At 41.9% G+C, this 17,079-nt stretch overlaps 1 protein-coding gene across 2 annotated transcripts in view; it reads left to right on the top strand.

The window, feature by feature from the left end:
• The window catches only part of RAB28 (RAB28, member RAS oncogene family), a 111,723-nt gene that overhangs the window by 33,281 nt on the left and 61,363 nt on the right, over positions 1 to 17,079 (top strand). For both annotated transcript variants that reach the window (XM_083158280.1, XM_083158276.1), the window contains exons 3-4: positions 3,491 to 3,579; positions 12,580 to 12,709. In XM_083158280.1, the coding sequence (XP_083014406.1) occupies positions 3,491 to 3,579; positions 12,580 to 12,709 (219 nt within the window). The remainder of the gene's footprint in view (positions 1 to 3,490; positions 3,580 to 12,579; positions 12,710 to 17,079) is intronic.

Raw genomic sequence — 17,079 nt, 5'->3', positions numbered from 1 at the left:
ACGTCACTGCTATCCACGCAGCCGGGTAGCAGCGAGGGAGGAGGGCGGGACATACACATTGCTGTAAAGAAAATTTAAATATGCATGAGGCAGAATACGTGAATGAATTGTAATGCAAACCATCTACAAGGCTTTACATATATAAAATTCCTGTGTCACTATACACGCGAAGTGAATCAATAAGAGCATATAGATATGCAGATACAAAAGTGCAACATTAAAATCACTGCAACAAACTTTTAGAATAACTAGTGCGGACAAGTGACATAGTGTTAAAATGTAGACATAAACAAAAATACTGAACACCCTGCATGTGACACAAATGCTAACTGCGTCAGGGATAAATTAATAAATATTCTTACCAAAAACAATGGACGCAGTTGAATTGAATTGAATTGTTTTTTTCATATGTACATCCACCACGGAGAAAAATTATAACCGTAGAAGGGAACCCAGGAATTTCCTAAAGAAACCTTGATGTGTTTACTCCCAGTTATTCACATGTAAGCATACATGTACGCATACTCCACTTTGTGTCGACACGTGGTGAACCATTAAGAAATAATTGGGACAGACACCATAAGGGAAGGAGGGAAAATTATCAGGGGTAGACACCTTGGGATCCCCCATTAACTTTTAAGACTGTAAAAAATTGGACTTCACAGTGTATATATATTTTTTTCTTTATTCTATATATACTTCCCGCATGGAGAAAACTGGTTGAGAAAATTTTGTGTCTTGGATTACATAAAGGATACGTACAAGTAAGAGATATTGCATCCATTTTGCCGTATAACCTAACCGTTGGGCGCTGAAACCATCCATATTTTTGTATATTATCTGTTTACACCAGAAAGATAACTCCTGGTGGTTTCAAGCTGCCCTTTCCAGCGCCAAGTGTTGTATACTTGTGTTTTGAATGGTAATGATCTATAGTAAGCCTTCTTAAAATATATAAAAGACCTAACCTTGGGGCAGATGTATGCATTTGTGCACTTAACGCTTGTTAACTGGGGGGGCGGTTTACATTTTTTTTATAGGTACTATAAGCACACCCAACATGCGCTAGGGACAGCCTGCTGAGTAACACTTCGTGGGGCTATCCCCTGCAATTTCCCCCAGTAATTAGTGGCCCGGGCCGATTGTATTAACAGCCTTCAAGGTGTTAAATCACCCTGGCCGCGTCGCCAGCTCAGGGCTAGCGTTGTCCTATCCCCACTGCTGGGATACCTGCTGCTGGTTTCGGGCTGTGCTGGAGACCTCGCGAGAATAGGGAGATCTCACGCATGCCTCCTAGAAAGCCAGCCGGGGGGGGGGGGTGTTTGTGTGTTTTTTGTTTTCTTATGTCAATTACAGGGTAGGGAGTTCTCACATATTTGCTGTGCATTTATTTGGTCACTGCTCATGTAGCTTTTACCGTAAGCCTTAATTGTGTTCATTGTAAAGGTCTCATGTATATTTTTGTATTTTAAATCCCAAGTTTAAAGCTTGGAACACATGGAATTCCAGCAATTGGAAAGACCGCCTCCGTATGCTTATAAACAGCCTGAAACCTAAACCAGATATGTTTTCCCAGTGCTGCAAACCACCTTTCTATAATTAGATGCTAATAGGGTAGACCACCTTCAGGCTGAATGGTTTTTGTATTTTATGGTACAGTATGTTTCACCCTTTATCCAGAGGTGTCTCGCCTATTGCAGTTCAGGTGGGGTTTTAATTTTATTTTTGTATCTGCCATAGTGCCTTACATAGTGGAAGAAGTTTATATTTTGGAATAAAATGATATACAGTCAAATGATTATAATGAATTGATGAACGGAATTTCAGGTATATTGGTAAAATCCATAAACATTAGCTTTCAGTAAATGTGATTTTTTTTTTTGGGGGGGGGGGGGGGTTTCCAACAGTACCTTACAATGTCCACCCATGCACAAGGTGATAATGCACCAGCCAAACAGCCCCTAACAGTCAATTTACATATTGGAGCGGATTGGCTGGTGCATTATCACCTTGCACAGAACGATCTTTGTGGGTGATAGATACCACTTCTCCTAGCTTCATACATTTACCCTATACTGGAGTATTCAATGCAGTTTTTCTCCATGTGCAGCGTATCCTGTTTAGGATTCACTGCACATTCGCAGGGCAGCAGCATCCACTGCCAGCCCCCCCCTGTCACCCTATTCAATGCCGCAGGAGCTCGCTGGACCTGACGGCGAATTGTAACCCCTGCGGTGAATGCAGCATGGAGCTGGGGGACGGCGACAGGCAGGGAGATGTAAGCCTCTCTGCCTGCCCCAGAATTTGTGGGGGAGGAGGGCTTCCGGGGACACAGGCAGCAGAAGCTGCCCCCCCCCGGAGAGCTGGCAGGGGACAGGGGTAGGGAACTGCTTCACTGGTCCCGCTTGTATTAAGCCGGGACCAGTGTGAAGTGAATATATGAATATTTAATGTGCGGCTCCCGGCCCCCTGCTGGCAAATGTGTAAAAAAAAAAAAAACACAAAAAAAATAAAAAATTTCAATTAAATATATATTCATGTGCTGCAAGCACATGAATAAAAATAGCATGCCATTCACAGAAAAAAAATCTGATTTTTTTTTTTTTACACCAAAAAACAAAACAAAAACCCTTTATTTTAAAAGATCACTTTCCAGTTCACCTGAAAAAGATGTCGAATGCAAAATGGTGAATCATGGCGAAAATCATGCTAAAAGCAGTTCTCCATCCTAGCATTGAATACACTCTCGGCGAATCCCAGTGAAAACCCCATTGAAATACACCAGCAAATTGCAGCAAGCATGAAACGGAGAACTGGCTGGCATTCACTGTTCGCTTTCGGCGAACATTGAATAGGGTGAATCAGATTTTTAGTGAAAAAGATTTACTGCAAGGAGTGAAAACAGCCTGATTCGCCGAAAAAAAACAAAAAAAAAAACCAGTGAATCGGGAACATTGAATACTGGCCATTGTCTCCTCTAACTGTAGATACTCCACTCATTTCTGGACATCCACAGGAGTAAGATGTATGAAGCATTGATAAGCGAGGTGACGTGGCCATGGCAACCAATCAGCTGCTCTGTATAATTTTATATTATGCAAATTGATAGATGTTACTTCACTGCTGATTGGTTGCCATGGGCCACTTTTCCTCTGGGTCCCTTCTCCTCCCTTATCACCGCTTCATACTTCTACCCCACAATTCCTTATAATACTGTAACTCCTTACAGTCCTTGTTCTCTATCATGAATAATGAGAAAGAGGTAAAACCGTTGGTTTAAAAAGAAATGAAGCAGGATGATTTTCCCCTATGTTTGGTACAAATGGTCTGTAGCAGACAGACAATCTTCAATTATTCTTAAAACAAAAAAAGTTTCAGGAATGTCACACACTTCCTTCCTTGTGTTTTTGTAAAATACAGATTTATGTTGTGCTGTAAATATAAACTCTTCACAAAATTACATTGACTTTCTGTTTTGTTATTTGTACAGGAAATTTAAATGTTACTCTACAAGTGTGGGACATCGGTGGACAGACGATAGGTGGCAAAATGTTGGATAAATATATTTACGGAACACAGGTACTGATACGTTTATTTGAAAAATGTCAGTAGAAGCCTCAGTTGTCATGTAGATGCGTGATTTTATTACTGCATACAGTTTAAAGTGTATGCATAGAAATATTTCATACAAAGCGCACCACTAATTTCATGTGAATGTGTGTTCTGTAACTTTGTAAAGTTTTTAACGAACGCATAAAGTAAAAAAACAAATATATATTATAGACAACGCAATCCTACTGTTTAGTGGAGTGCCGACACCAACCAATTGTATATGTGTATATGTGTGTGTGTGTGTATGTGTGTATATATATATATATATATATATATATATATATATATATATATATATATATATATATATATATGTGTGTTGTAGTACAGTGCCTCTACTCTGTACTCAAGCTACAAACACTGCATTATACATATGGGAACATAATGTCATTTATACATGTTAACGCAGTTGTGTGCAATAATTATACCTATTAAAATGGGTGGGGCATTGGGAAAACTGTATAAATCTGCTAAAGCATAAATATGTGGCTTAATTGGAATGTTATTACCTTGGTAGTGAAGTATTTTGGTTTTGTAAGATTCAAGGACTTAATAGTCAGAATATAATTTTTTTTTTTTTAGACCTCTAGAATGTGTAAGTGTAAAAACACGTATTTTTCGGCTGCTTGTGTTACTGAATGTTCAGATATTTCTGTATTTTATTATTTTTATTATTTTACAAAAATATATATTTTTATTGCTTTTTTTAAGACCTAACAAACCAAAAAATGTTTACATCGTACAACTAAACAATACTAATTGCATTTCCTAAAAAGAAAAAAAAAATCCAAGAGTATTTTGATTTACAGAATACATCATATAGGCTGTTAAAGAGCCATTAACCTGTTTAAAAATACAACTCTGCTTTAGCTATCAAATTAAAGATACACGTTCTCAGAATGATAGGCAGTAGGAATCAAACTGTGGTTGATAGAACGCTATATACACAATTCATCATGCATGAGAGGGGTGGTTCCAGGCTCATCCAGGAACGTGTGATACATTCATGGGGCAAGATTATTTACATATATTCAGAGATATTCAGAGATGGGTAGAGAGACTTCCCAATTCTAAACCAAACACCACTCAACGGCACTGCCGCAATAGGTGCCAGGAACCAGCCCCTGCAGCTGAGCATTTGATGCAGGTATCCTTTAACAAGTCTCGAATCCGAAGTAATCTACTTGGGGTCCAGTAAACCCTATGCAGGATGTACAATTGAATCTGCTGGAATCTAACATAGTCAGTAGCATAGCTAGATGTACCTATGTGGAGAGATGGGGTATAATTTTATCTGCGCAGTGGAAATGGGACAGCATAACAGAAAAGAAAAGAAATCTTAATGCAAGAATGTTGGGGGCTTCTTAAAATGAGACTTACTCCCCTGTAGATATGGTGAATCTGATGCACTTCTTCAGTCTGGCTCCATATACTGTAGGTATATGAAATGACAAAAAGAGGGAGAAAGAGAGCAGCTCTCCTTGTGTAATCCTGTTTGTGAAGTTTGTTTTTTCACCAGAATGATTATAGAAACTTTTCAGTAAAAATATAACTATATATTTTGGGGTGTTTTCCCCCTAATGATGTGCACTTTTAACTTTTAAAATTGTGATAAGGGGATAACATCCCCAATATACCGTATATACTCGAGTATAAGTCGACCCGAATATAAGCCGAGGCACCTAATTTTACATAAAAAAACTGGGAAAACGTATTGACTCAAGTGGGACCCGCACCTGAGTATAAGCCGAGGGGGGCTTTTTCAGCATAAAAAATGTTCTGAAAAAGTAGGCTTATACTCGAGTATATATGGTATATATAGTTATTTTTTTACTGAAATGTATTGGTGTGATTGTGGTAAAGCTCTAAGCTCAAGTCAAAGATAATACATATGATTAAAGCCTAAAAATAGAATTTATTCTAATACATAAAAGAAACAATTGTGACTTATTCAACATAATGTCGGAAACATTGTATAACACTCATTGAGATGAATACACATGAATGTATCAATTTATGAGGAAATGTCCACATAAAAAAGATGGGGATGTTGCTAGGCAACGCCACGCACTCGCACCCTGTATGTGAGTACATGCACCTGCTCACACAGGGAAGGAGCCAAAACTCCCATGTCCCACTGTCCTTTAATGTATTTTCGGTACTTGTGTTTCATCAGAGTGCCCGATTTAATGTAAATCGTATACGATTTATCGGCCGATTTGCGACCGATTCCATCCGCGATGGGATTTAGCGGCCGATTTTCGGCCATTTCCTGCCCATTTGCATTCCATTCCATCCTTGCACACCCCCAGGTACTTGTTTCATAGCACGGCACCCATCGCATACCATGGCATAACATATGCGATGGTATTTTCGGGAAAATGCCCCTGATTGTACAATTAAATATCGCATAGCATTGCATGCCTGATGGGTGCTTACAATGTTAAATGCACCCCCATTGTCAACGCCACCCCCACTATCAATGCCAACCCAAAGCGTGGCGAGCGCAGCGGTACGCGTCCTCCGACCTTTTCATACCCCCACTATCCACGTCGGCGTGGAGTTGATTTTAGACAGTGTGGCGAGCGGACGCGGATTACTTTACATGTATTCCGCGGACCCTCGCTGCGCTCGCCACACTATCTATATAATCAACTCCACGCTGACGTGGATAGTGGGGGGATGAAAAGGTCGGAGGACGGGTACCGCCACCCCTCGCGGGCTTGCTGCGCTCACCACGCTTCGGGTTGGCGTTGATAGTGGGGGTGGCGTTGACAATGGGGTTGCATTTAACATTGTAAGCACCCATTAGGGTGCTTACAATTAAAAATCAACAATTAAAAATCAACAAAAAAGAACAATTAAAAATCAAATCGCATCACATGCCGCTATATTGCGTGCGATTCGATGTGATGCACTACGATGGAAATCGGGGGTGTGCGATGATGGATTAGCATGCAAATTGGCCGGAAAACGCAGAAAATCGGACGCTAATTCGCATTTGATTTTTGCATGCGATTTGTGGCCGATTTTCGGCCGATTTCGCGGGCGCCCTGATAATACACAAGTAACGTATTTTCTTCTTAGATTATGCATTGTAAGCCGGGCCCTGGCTCCTGGTCCTGTACAGTAGCACAGAGTCCTCAGGATGGTCGTGGTTCTTATCCGACCTTCCGTTGTATGGAACGCAGGCTTGTGGTTGCTAAGCAACCCCCTCTTGTGTTTGCACCAGGAATTGCTGGGTGACTGCTTCCGGCTGGCAGGTTCCGGGTGTGACTGTGAGAGGACCAGTGGCCGGTAAGTATAAAAATGGATTGTGTGGGGGTCCCTCTTTGCCGTAGGTTTGGAGCTGATGACGGGGCTCATACCCCGAAACGTTCCCATGACCACCTAATACATTTGTTACTTATATGACTGTCTCTGGAGTGTTTCTTATTCCTGATGGATTTGGATTGCTACATTTAATTTTGTGAGCACCTGGAGCAAGCTTTTTCTATTTATACCATTGAGTGCCGGCAGGATTGGATCTCTCAGGTGTTCACTCTCTCTCGCGCTCGCTCTCTCTGGCACGCTTACACTCTTTCTCGCTCTTGCTTTCTTTCGCTCGCTCTCCGGTACGTGATAGAGCGCACGTTCTCTATCGCGTGCACGATCTTGCGCTCTCTCTCATCCAGGAGTGCATGATATATATTTATTTATAGATACACACAAATAAGACGTGGCCTATAAACCATCTTTAACTATGGGAGTATTAGAATAACCAAACACTCTCCCTCCACTTAGCTCTGATTTTATAGAAAAAGATATTAATTGCACATTAGTCTTTGTGCTTTCTAGCCTAATTGTAGCTGGGAAACCCACTTGTAAAATGCCTTACTGAGCAAAAGAAGCATAAAATGCGCCAGTCAGGATGTTGCATGCCTGAGTGCCTTTTCCTTATTGGAAATGCAATAGACGTACCTAAGTGAGACTCCGGGATTTAAGGAGCAGTAAGGTTTAATATTAATATAATTTGGATTTATGTAGAGATGTAGTAAAGCTGTCTTGACCTGGCTTTTCCAGTTCAGCACTGCGATCGGCCCTGCTTGTAGATCCCCAGCTGTTACGGAGAGACTGCTTCTCATTTCCAGGCATTGTGGCTTGGGTCAGATGTGAAAATCACAGTAATTAGTAGAGGATTTGGGGGGAAATCAACACCACAGGTACAATTTTCAGAGCACATGTCCCCTGGAGAGAGAAAGTGGGAGAAACATAAGTGAAATAAGTAAAAGAGGAAATTAACAGTGATCCTACACCCTCCAATGTAATCATAAACCGCTAGGATGCTGTCGTAGGAATGGAATAAAAGTCAAATAATTGCTATACAGATACAGTTTAATTGTAGACGTGATCATTTTAAATTGAAGCTTTGGAATACATAAAAAAAAAAAGTTGTATACTTCACCTGCCTGGTATGCTAATATATGATTTTGGATATTGATCAAATTCGATGGATATTGGATATTAAGTTTTTGTGTATTGGAAATATAAGCTCACAAATATTAATTTAATATTAAAGGTGGAAAACAGGGGGGGGGGGGGATAAAATTAGCAGAAAATTGTGGTTTAATGAATTGTGGCAAACATACTGTATCCATCACGTGGTTCTTGTTAGAGGAGTAGTTAGGTGAATTTTAATCCATGTGACAAATTCCCAAAGCCAATAACCAGTATTAACCCCTTGAGTGGTGGGTTTTGCTGGGGCAGGACAAACCTACCAGGGCAGGTTTATCCTGCCCCAGCAAAACCCACCACAGAAAGCTGGAAGCCCCCCCCCCCCCCCCCCTCCGCTCCGGTGTTAGTACGCCGGAGCTTCCCTGCTGCCGCTCTCACCCCTCTCCTCAGCCGCCTGTCACTTTGAGCAGTGACGTCGGCAGCAGGCTGGGGGATGTTCATGGTTCCGGAGGACTCAGTGCCTGAGCGCTCCCGAGTCCCCCCGAGCCGCTCCGATACCCTAGCCTGCCGCCGACGTCACTGTAAAATGAGTGACGGGCTGGCTGGCAGGACAGGGGACCTCCGGCGCACCAATCGCCGGAGGAAAGGTGACGGGGGGTTGGGTGGCGACTGGGGGATTTGTGGGGGTGGGGTGCTCCAGAGGTGCCGCGCCAGTGGTGCACACCTATTCTATATTAGTGGTATGCCCGGAAATTTTCCAGGCATACCACTCAAGGGGTTAACTGTGTATGTTCGCAGCCTAGTGAACAGGTAAACTCAGCCCGCCAGAACCCCTCCTTTGCACGAATCCCCTCCTTAGCATTCAAGGGGATGTATACGCTAACACAATCATTCAAAGATCATTCAAATTCCACTCACCATTGAATGATGATGGAACCACCGCACATTTAACATTCTAATCATGTCTATATAGTGATTGTCAGTGTGCCAAGCATGTCAACACCATGGCCACATTCTCACAGGACAATTGTCGATAAAGCCAATTCTAGCTATCATTCATAAAATATATTCTATAAAATAACTGGAATTAGATTGATTGCTATTCACTTGTTTTCTTTATAAGGTTAGACACATTTCCCCCTAGTGATTTTGTGTTTATTCATTCAACTTTGATGAAGTATTTAACTGGTATTAATTTAGAAATGCCACCATGCAGGGTAGGATACTGGTTACTACTACAGCTTGCTATGTAATAATACCCCTTTCACAGCGGCCTATTTTCCCGGGTTGGCCACAGGAACGACTCAGGTCTAGTGCTGGTGTGAAAGGGTCCTAGGAAATACCGGGAGCCATGCCCCGGCATTTTAACCCTGCTATCTACCAGGGTTGCTCCCAGGATCTTACCGGGATAAAGGCTAGTGTGAAAGATACTCACCTGTCTTCCCGGCAGGCCTGTCCATGGTTGGAAGAGAGCGCCGCAAGGTATCCGCCGCTGGGGATGGAGCTGCTGTGTGCCCCCTGCTCCCGCTGTAGCCGCTGGTGCCTTTGTCTATCTAAGAAGGAATTTGCCAGGAGTGAACCAGAATAACCCCAACAGTCATATGCTTCCCACTCATATCAGTCAGAAGTCAGAGGAGCATTGAGACACCACGGTGTGATACATATGCTCCTAATAACAGAGAAGGGAACAACTCATTGGGGGGACTCCCTGCACCCCAGCGTGAATTCTGTATTTAAGCATAACTGGAGAACATCACATGGGCATTTGTGGCGAATGTTTGGGTATGAGAGGGCAGCCTGTGCGAGGATAGAGTGCCCGGCCAGTCTGCAGCACACCTACATCTGCACTGTATTATATAAATGATTGCCATGTTACAAGTTTTGGATGAAATTTGAATACACTCAACTGCCAACATGTTGGCCAAGCGCTTAGAAGAACATAATTATTTAACTGAGTTTTCCCAGCGGACCTTATTTGCATCTGTGAATACGTCTATTCAGTTAGCCTGTTTTAGGAATTAATTACTTTGAAAATGAACTTTATATATTATGCTATTAATTTTTTTTCCTAGATATGCATATTCTATATCTTGGGTACAACACATTTTCCCTTTCACTACAGGATGTTGGACTGAACCATAATTTCACTCAAATGCAAAGCTTTTAATTTGGGAAAGATGGAATAAATACATACATGTTTTTGGGGATATTTAAGAAAGGACCTATTGTTGCCAGCTTCTATTTTATTTGGTTTACTTTAAAGCAGCTGTGAGACTTTTTCATGGCCATTTAAAATAATTAAAGCGATAATTATCATCATTTATTATTATTTTTCTCTTTTTAAACAACATTTTTTTACCGAGTCCTAATGTAGACGTAATTATGTGACACCTCTGTGTTTTTTTGATTTAGAGCTTGTCATACGGGTTCTAGAGCTTTTATTTCTCTCTCTGGTATTTCTACACAATACCAATGAATTGGAACTTGAAATGATTTCACCTAACTTACTAGTAGGCTGCTTATAACGGTATCGGATTGGTAGATCTACAGTGAAAAGAAACAGCCAATCGACCAATGCTTAATGATAGGAATTGCTTATGGTTGACCAGTTCAAAATGTTGACCGGACAATGGTTTGGACAATTTTTTTAGTTTTTAAATATTTTTAAAACTTTTTTATAATTTACCATCCACGTGACGTGGGCCACAATTAGGATTAGTAACATGCTAAGTGCAGCTATACAGTCTTATTGCAATAGCACTTACCAACCATTAGTGTATGTTGTGTGTGTGTGTGTGTATATATAATATATATATATATATATATATATATATATATATATATATATTTTTTTTTTTTTCCAAGGAATCCGCACTCGCATCTCATCGAAGTGCAAAAGGGAGGTGCTCCATAGGATGAGAAGGCATCATAGTATAGAAGAATGGAATGGGCACTCACCAAGGTCTAGGTAATCAAAACAGCATTTTATTAGTATCAAGTTGACATACCATCCGACGTAACGACACGTTTCGGTCTACACGAGACCATCATCAGGAATTAGTGCAGCAAAGAACAAAACATCAGCAAAACAACAACCTGACTTCCATCCCTGGGGAAGGACATCAGGGATGGATGTCAGGTTGTTGTTCTGCTGATGTTTTGTTCTTTGCTGCACTATTCCTGATGATGGTCTTGTGTAGACCGAAACGTATCGTTACGTCGGATGGTATGTCAACTTGATACTAATAAAATGCTGTTTTGATTACCTAGACCTTGGTGAGTGCCCATTCCATTTATATAACACTAGGTGATTCATCGCGCCCTAGTGGCGCTCTTCACACCATCATTTGCGGCTTGACCACCTTAACCTGTGAGCGCCTTCATTGCATTAAATTATGATTTGTATTGTATAGAGGATTTCCAGCATTGCTAGTTTAGTTAGAGGTGATATGTTACATTAAAAGGGCTTGGAGAGTGGGGTGTACTGAATGAGCTGTGAAGGAGGTTTTTGGTAGAGGTGGTGTTTTTGGGTGAAGGTGTTAATGGACATGTTTTGCATTTGAGAGACTGTGTTGTGGACAGCGGCGCCTGCGGGTTAGGTGGCTGAAGGGTGGGATGTGCAGAGTTGTGTTGGTTGGAGGAAGGGCGGGGGGTGAGTGTGCTGTGGGTGCGGGAGAGGTGGGTGTGGTATTTCTGCAGGGGATGTGGGGGTGCTGGTGTCGCTGTTGGGTGTGGTGGTGGTGGTGTGGGAGGGTGAGGGAGGTTGATGGGGTTGGTGTGGGTGGGGGAGTGGCAGGTGCTGGGATGCCATGGGTGAAGGAGTTGCAGGTGTGGGGGTGCTACATGCGGATGGTGTGGGGGGAAGGGGGGTATTGCAGTGTGGGCGGGGATGGCACAGGTGTGTGTGTGTGTGTGTGGGGGGGCATCTTTGGCGCATTGTAGGTGTGCACATGCTGTGGGCTATGGTGGGTAAGGACTTTATATGGCAGAGACATGTTGAAGAGATGGGAATGTGCATGCTGTATCTGTGAGACAGATAATCAAGGAATGAATGGGTGTGTACAGACACACTGTAGACCTGGGGTGTCTGTAGAGTGTGCACAGGTGTACATGTATGGTGGACACCAGGGAAACTGGGTGTCATGCTGTTACAGTGGGACGCTGGCGGGCTGCCAGGATGTGTGGAGGTGCAAGGACACTGAAGATGGTGTGTGTGGCGGGCAGACGCAGGTTATTGCCAGCAGTGAAGGCCGTCATGTGTGTACCCAGGCCTCCAAACGGTCGTGCACCGGGCCGGCCGGTGGCGGCGCTGTGGGACCGAGAGAGGGGCAGAACGCGCACTCCTGACTTTTGGTCTGGCACACAGCAGGCGGCCATGTTGTCTTGTCGGCGGCGGGGAGTGAGACATAAGTTGAACTGGGGGAGTGACAGCAGTTGGCGTGGTCATACACACACATGATTGACACATGTAGCTAAATATATAAGAGATATCAAAGCTATTAATACTTTAAGCCAGTAATGTTTCTCTTTCAGGGAGTGCTTCTGGTATATGATATAACCAACTACCAAAGTTTTGAGAATTTAGAAGACTGGTTTTCCATGGTAAAGAAAGTAAATGAAGAATCCGAAACACAGCCATTTATAGCCCTGGTAGGCAATAAAAGTAAGTTTTCCATGGACACATTACCATTATGTCGTGTACTATATGTACATACAGTAGAGTATAGATTATGGTTTTAGTTTTTGCTGTGGGGGGGGGGGGAGGGGGTCTTGTCTCTATATTTCCACAAAAAAATGATTATGTTTATTTTGTTTTTATTTGACAAGAGGGACCAGGAAGAGCGATGTATCTTGGAACAAGGGGAAAATATCCAGGGGTTAAAGATGAGATGTTGCCTGGGGATATGGGTGCTAGAGACAGAGGACATTAATATGTATTTCACCTCCATGCTGCTCAGCGATTATTGTACTTATTAATTATTTATTTATTTATTAACAGTTTCTTATATAGCGCAGCATATTCCGTTGCGCTTTACAATAGCAGACAGTGATACAACAAAGCAGGGTATTTACAGACAGTCAAAATGTAGGAGGGCCCTGCTCGCAAGCTTACAATCTATAGTACTTCACAACATTTGTGACTTTCCTGCGCATGTGGCACACTTTGGGAATAATATTGTGATCGCAGGATCTGATGTGTGTGCAGGTGTTGATATTGCAGAGTTATATAGGCACACACCATTGGATGACTCAAACTATGAGCAACCCAGTTACTTAACCAATGGTGTTGGTTTATTGAGAAATAGCTCTTACAGGCATATCCACTTATACATGTAGACTAGTGATGAAACAGAGAAGAGTTTCATACAGATGGTGATTGTATGTTGACAATGGGTAGCGGTGCAGAAAACTGTAGGTAATCGCAGGTCTCTGCTGACCTAAGCATATGCTCAGTAGTGATCTCCCATCTTGGGATAGCGCATGAAGCCTCCCTGGACAACTGGAAGTTTGAAGTTTGCTTGGTAGAACACTCCTTTTTTCAAAATATTAATCAGGCTCTACCAACAGCTTTAGGAGAACCTTCACACTCTTTCCTGCCAGTTCCAGTCCTCCTTGATGTCTGACATTTGCTTCATGCTCTTTTTCGTTATAGGATCGGCATAAGTGTATAATGTTTTTTAAGCACCTGATACCCGCGCAGATAGATTTGATGGTGGTATTGGGAGGAGTACATGATTTATAGCATAGTTGCACACTGAGGGATTGACGCATTTATTTCAACATTGTTTCAAAATGTACTGTTCTGTCAAAAGCCAGTGCATCTCAGTGATGTGACATTGAGGTGCGAATTCAAAGCAGAGCCTGGATCTGGCCCTTAGTACAGACTGAGAAATGACTCTGGTGTTGTCCTCACTTATACAGTAGATGGTTCTTCATAACAGAAGTGGTAGGAAGGACATAGTCTGAAACAATAACCCTAGTGCAGTTGGTTCCCAAACTTTTTTGAGTCACCGTACCCTAAAGCAGTGGTTCTCAACCTCGGTCCTCAAGAACCCCCAACAGTGCATGTTTTCCAGGTCACCTGGCAGGTGCACAGGTGCACTCCTTATTCACTGAAACATTGGAGTTGATTATTTCACCTGTGATTCTGTGAGGAGACCTGGAAAACGTGCACTGTTGGGGGTCCCTGAGGAGGACCGAGGTTGAGAACCACTGATCTAGAGCATCAAAGCAAAAAATTCAGAAAATAATATTGAATTAAGTGATTCTTGTTTATATGTCATCCTTAAGGTCAGTTATGCGGCGAGGGACAGGATTTATTTGTGCATATATGTTATGATTGGCAACCACCAGCACTGGTTTTACCTATTATATTGGCCAGAATATTTTGAATTGGTCCTGGGTAGACATGGGAAAAGGTTGACATGGGTCTAGCACTGGTTTTACCTATTATTTTGGCCAGAATATTTTGAATTGGTCCTGGACCACCAACACCAGGCACCTTTGGGAACCACTGCCCTAGTGTATAGGTGTGTGCATATACATGTGTTTAGGCAGACTGGTTTAGCCAATAGGTTCATATCTGCCATCAAATTCTATGTTTCTATAGGCAGGCATATTAATTTTAAATTAAAACAAATATGATTAACTATTTCAAGTATTGCCTATCTGTATGTGTTTTTTCTTTTTTTTGGAGAGGGAGGGGGGGGGGTCATGCATCCACACATATTGACCTTGGCGTTCGATTCAGGCAATACATTTTATAGCTTCTTACATCACCCATTCACCAGAAACCACCCAGAAAAGATTCAGTCCAATTACATCATATCTATCTATCTATCTATCTATCTATCTATCTATCTATCACCCTCCACCCAGCCGCCGGTGGACTTCCGGGTGCTGCTGTCATCACATGACCGGAAATACATCACTGAAGCTGTGCGTCACCGGGATTCCCCCAGCGGCCCCGTGGGGAACACTATGAATGAATGAGTGTATATCTTGGATATATAGCGATGTATAGCAGTGGCACTTAATAAAACATGACAAGGACTACCAGAGGCATCCATGGTGGTCCTTGTCATTTTTTTTAAGTGCCATGAGTGCCGCTGCTATACATCACTGTTTATTCCTGAGGGACTGTGCGGGTACCAGGCCAATTGATTCTGTTTGTTAGTGCTGAATCATTTGTATGTATGTATGTATGTATATATATATATATATATATATATATATATATATATATATATATATATATATATATATATATATATATATATATATATATATAGTCTTATATATTATAAACTCTGTCGTGATGTGACGTTAACTAGCCTATAGTAGTAGTATGTGTGTTATTTAAATTCTCAAATCTTCCATGCTAATTATTGGGTATAGCCATATAATATGAATGAACTCTGTATATTCAGACAGTAGGAATTGCTTTTAGCACATCATGTGTTTGAAAAATGTATCTTGCCTAATCTTATTTTTGTGTTCTTAAGTAACCCTGCCTGCTTTGCCTGTTCACTCTCTACTATGACTCCTAATGTGTCAAACCTACATTCTCGGCAGAGATATTATAAACAGATATTAACCCAGGATGTATGGGAGATGCACTCCTGTTGATTTATAGCGCCTTTGATAGTCTTGGGGCCAATGGTTATCTGCAAACTCTAGTGAGGGTAGGAATTACAACGCATCAGTGTACCCCGGATGGATGAATTATTTCAGCTTAGAGATATTAACCAGATCTGTTTCCCTGCTCTCTAATACAGACTAATAAGTCAGATTTTTAAACAGTCTTCTTGACAGATAGGGGCAAGGAGGGAGAGTGTGTCAACCCTAATTAAGAATGTTGACTGCATGTACACCGTAGTAGTGATTAATTGTCCTAGTATAGCTATCTCTGCGTGAACAAGTGATAGGCTGTTACAGTGTGAAGTTTAAAGGTTATATGTTAATGTACTTTTTAACTGGTGTTTTCTGCTTTGGAGCCATGATATATTAGTGTTGCCACACCATTTTTTTTATTCACTGGCCTATATTATTTCTGCTTCACTTACATGCTATACATACAATTTAAAAAAATGTGTATATGTAATGTGTGTGTATTATATGCACATATATCATTTTAAATACTTTTTTTATTATTATTTGGGCCGCATAGTGGCGCATTGATCAGCTTTGCTGGCCCACAGCTCTGGATTCATGTGTTCAATTCTTATAGTGGTCTTATCCATAGGTGGATTGGGAATTCAAAGTGGCCCTGAAAAATATTCCAAAAAGTTTCCCCTTTACACGCCTACATGTCTAGCCTGCCACCTTCGACCCCCTAACACACTCGCACCACCAGTCTTTTCCCCGCTACCCTTTCCTGGCCACAGGAATCTTCTCTGTGGGCTGGGTTTGGCCGGGTTGGGATCATTTGGTCTACAGCATGATGGTCGACAGTCATTAGGTCGACACCATTAGGTAGACATGGGAAACGGTCGACATGGGTCTAGGTCGAAAGGTCATTAGTTCGACAGGTCGTTAGTTCGACAATGTCTAGGTCGACAGTCAAAAGGTCGACATGGGGTTTTTCAATTTTTTTTTACTTCAATGTTAACACAGTCGACATGGACACAGTTTAAAATTATTTAAAGTTATTCTCCTTCCATGCCCTAGTGGATGGCAGGGCATGACATACCGCCTGTCGGCACATGTTGGCTCAAAAAACAGTGAAAAACCCCATGTCGATCTTTTCTCTGTCAACCTAGACACTGTCGAACTAATGGCCTGTCGAACTAATGACTTTTCGACCTAGAACCATGTTGACCTTTTCCCATGTTGACCTTTTCCCATGTCGACCTAGACCCATGTCAACCTTTTCCCATGTTGACCTAATGACTGTCGACCATCATGCTGTAGACCAAATGACCGCATCCCGTTTGGCCATACACTTGTTTGGTTTTTGCCCGATTTCATGCTATTTCGACGCATCGGGCCAATAAATAGCATGAAAATTGGCAAATTGTTGTGTTCTAAGCT

This window comes from Crinia signifera, chromosome 1 (assembly GCF_055691185.1).
Source record: "Crinia signifera chromosome 1, ASM5569118v1, whole genome shotgun sequence".
NCBI lineage: Eukaryota > Metazoa > Chordata > Amphibia > Anura > Myobatrachidae > Crinia > Crinia signifera.
This window is presented reverse-complemented; position numbering and strand designations above follow the sequence as displayed.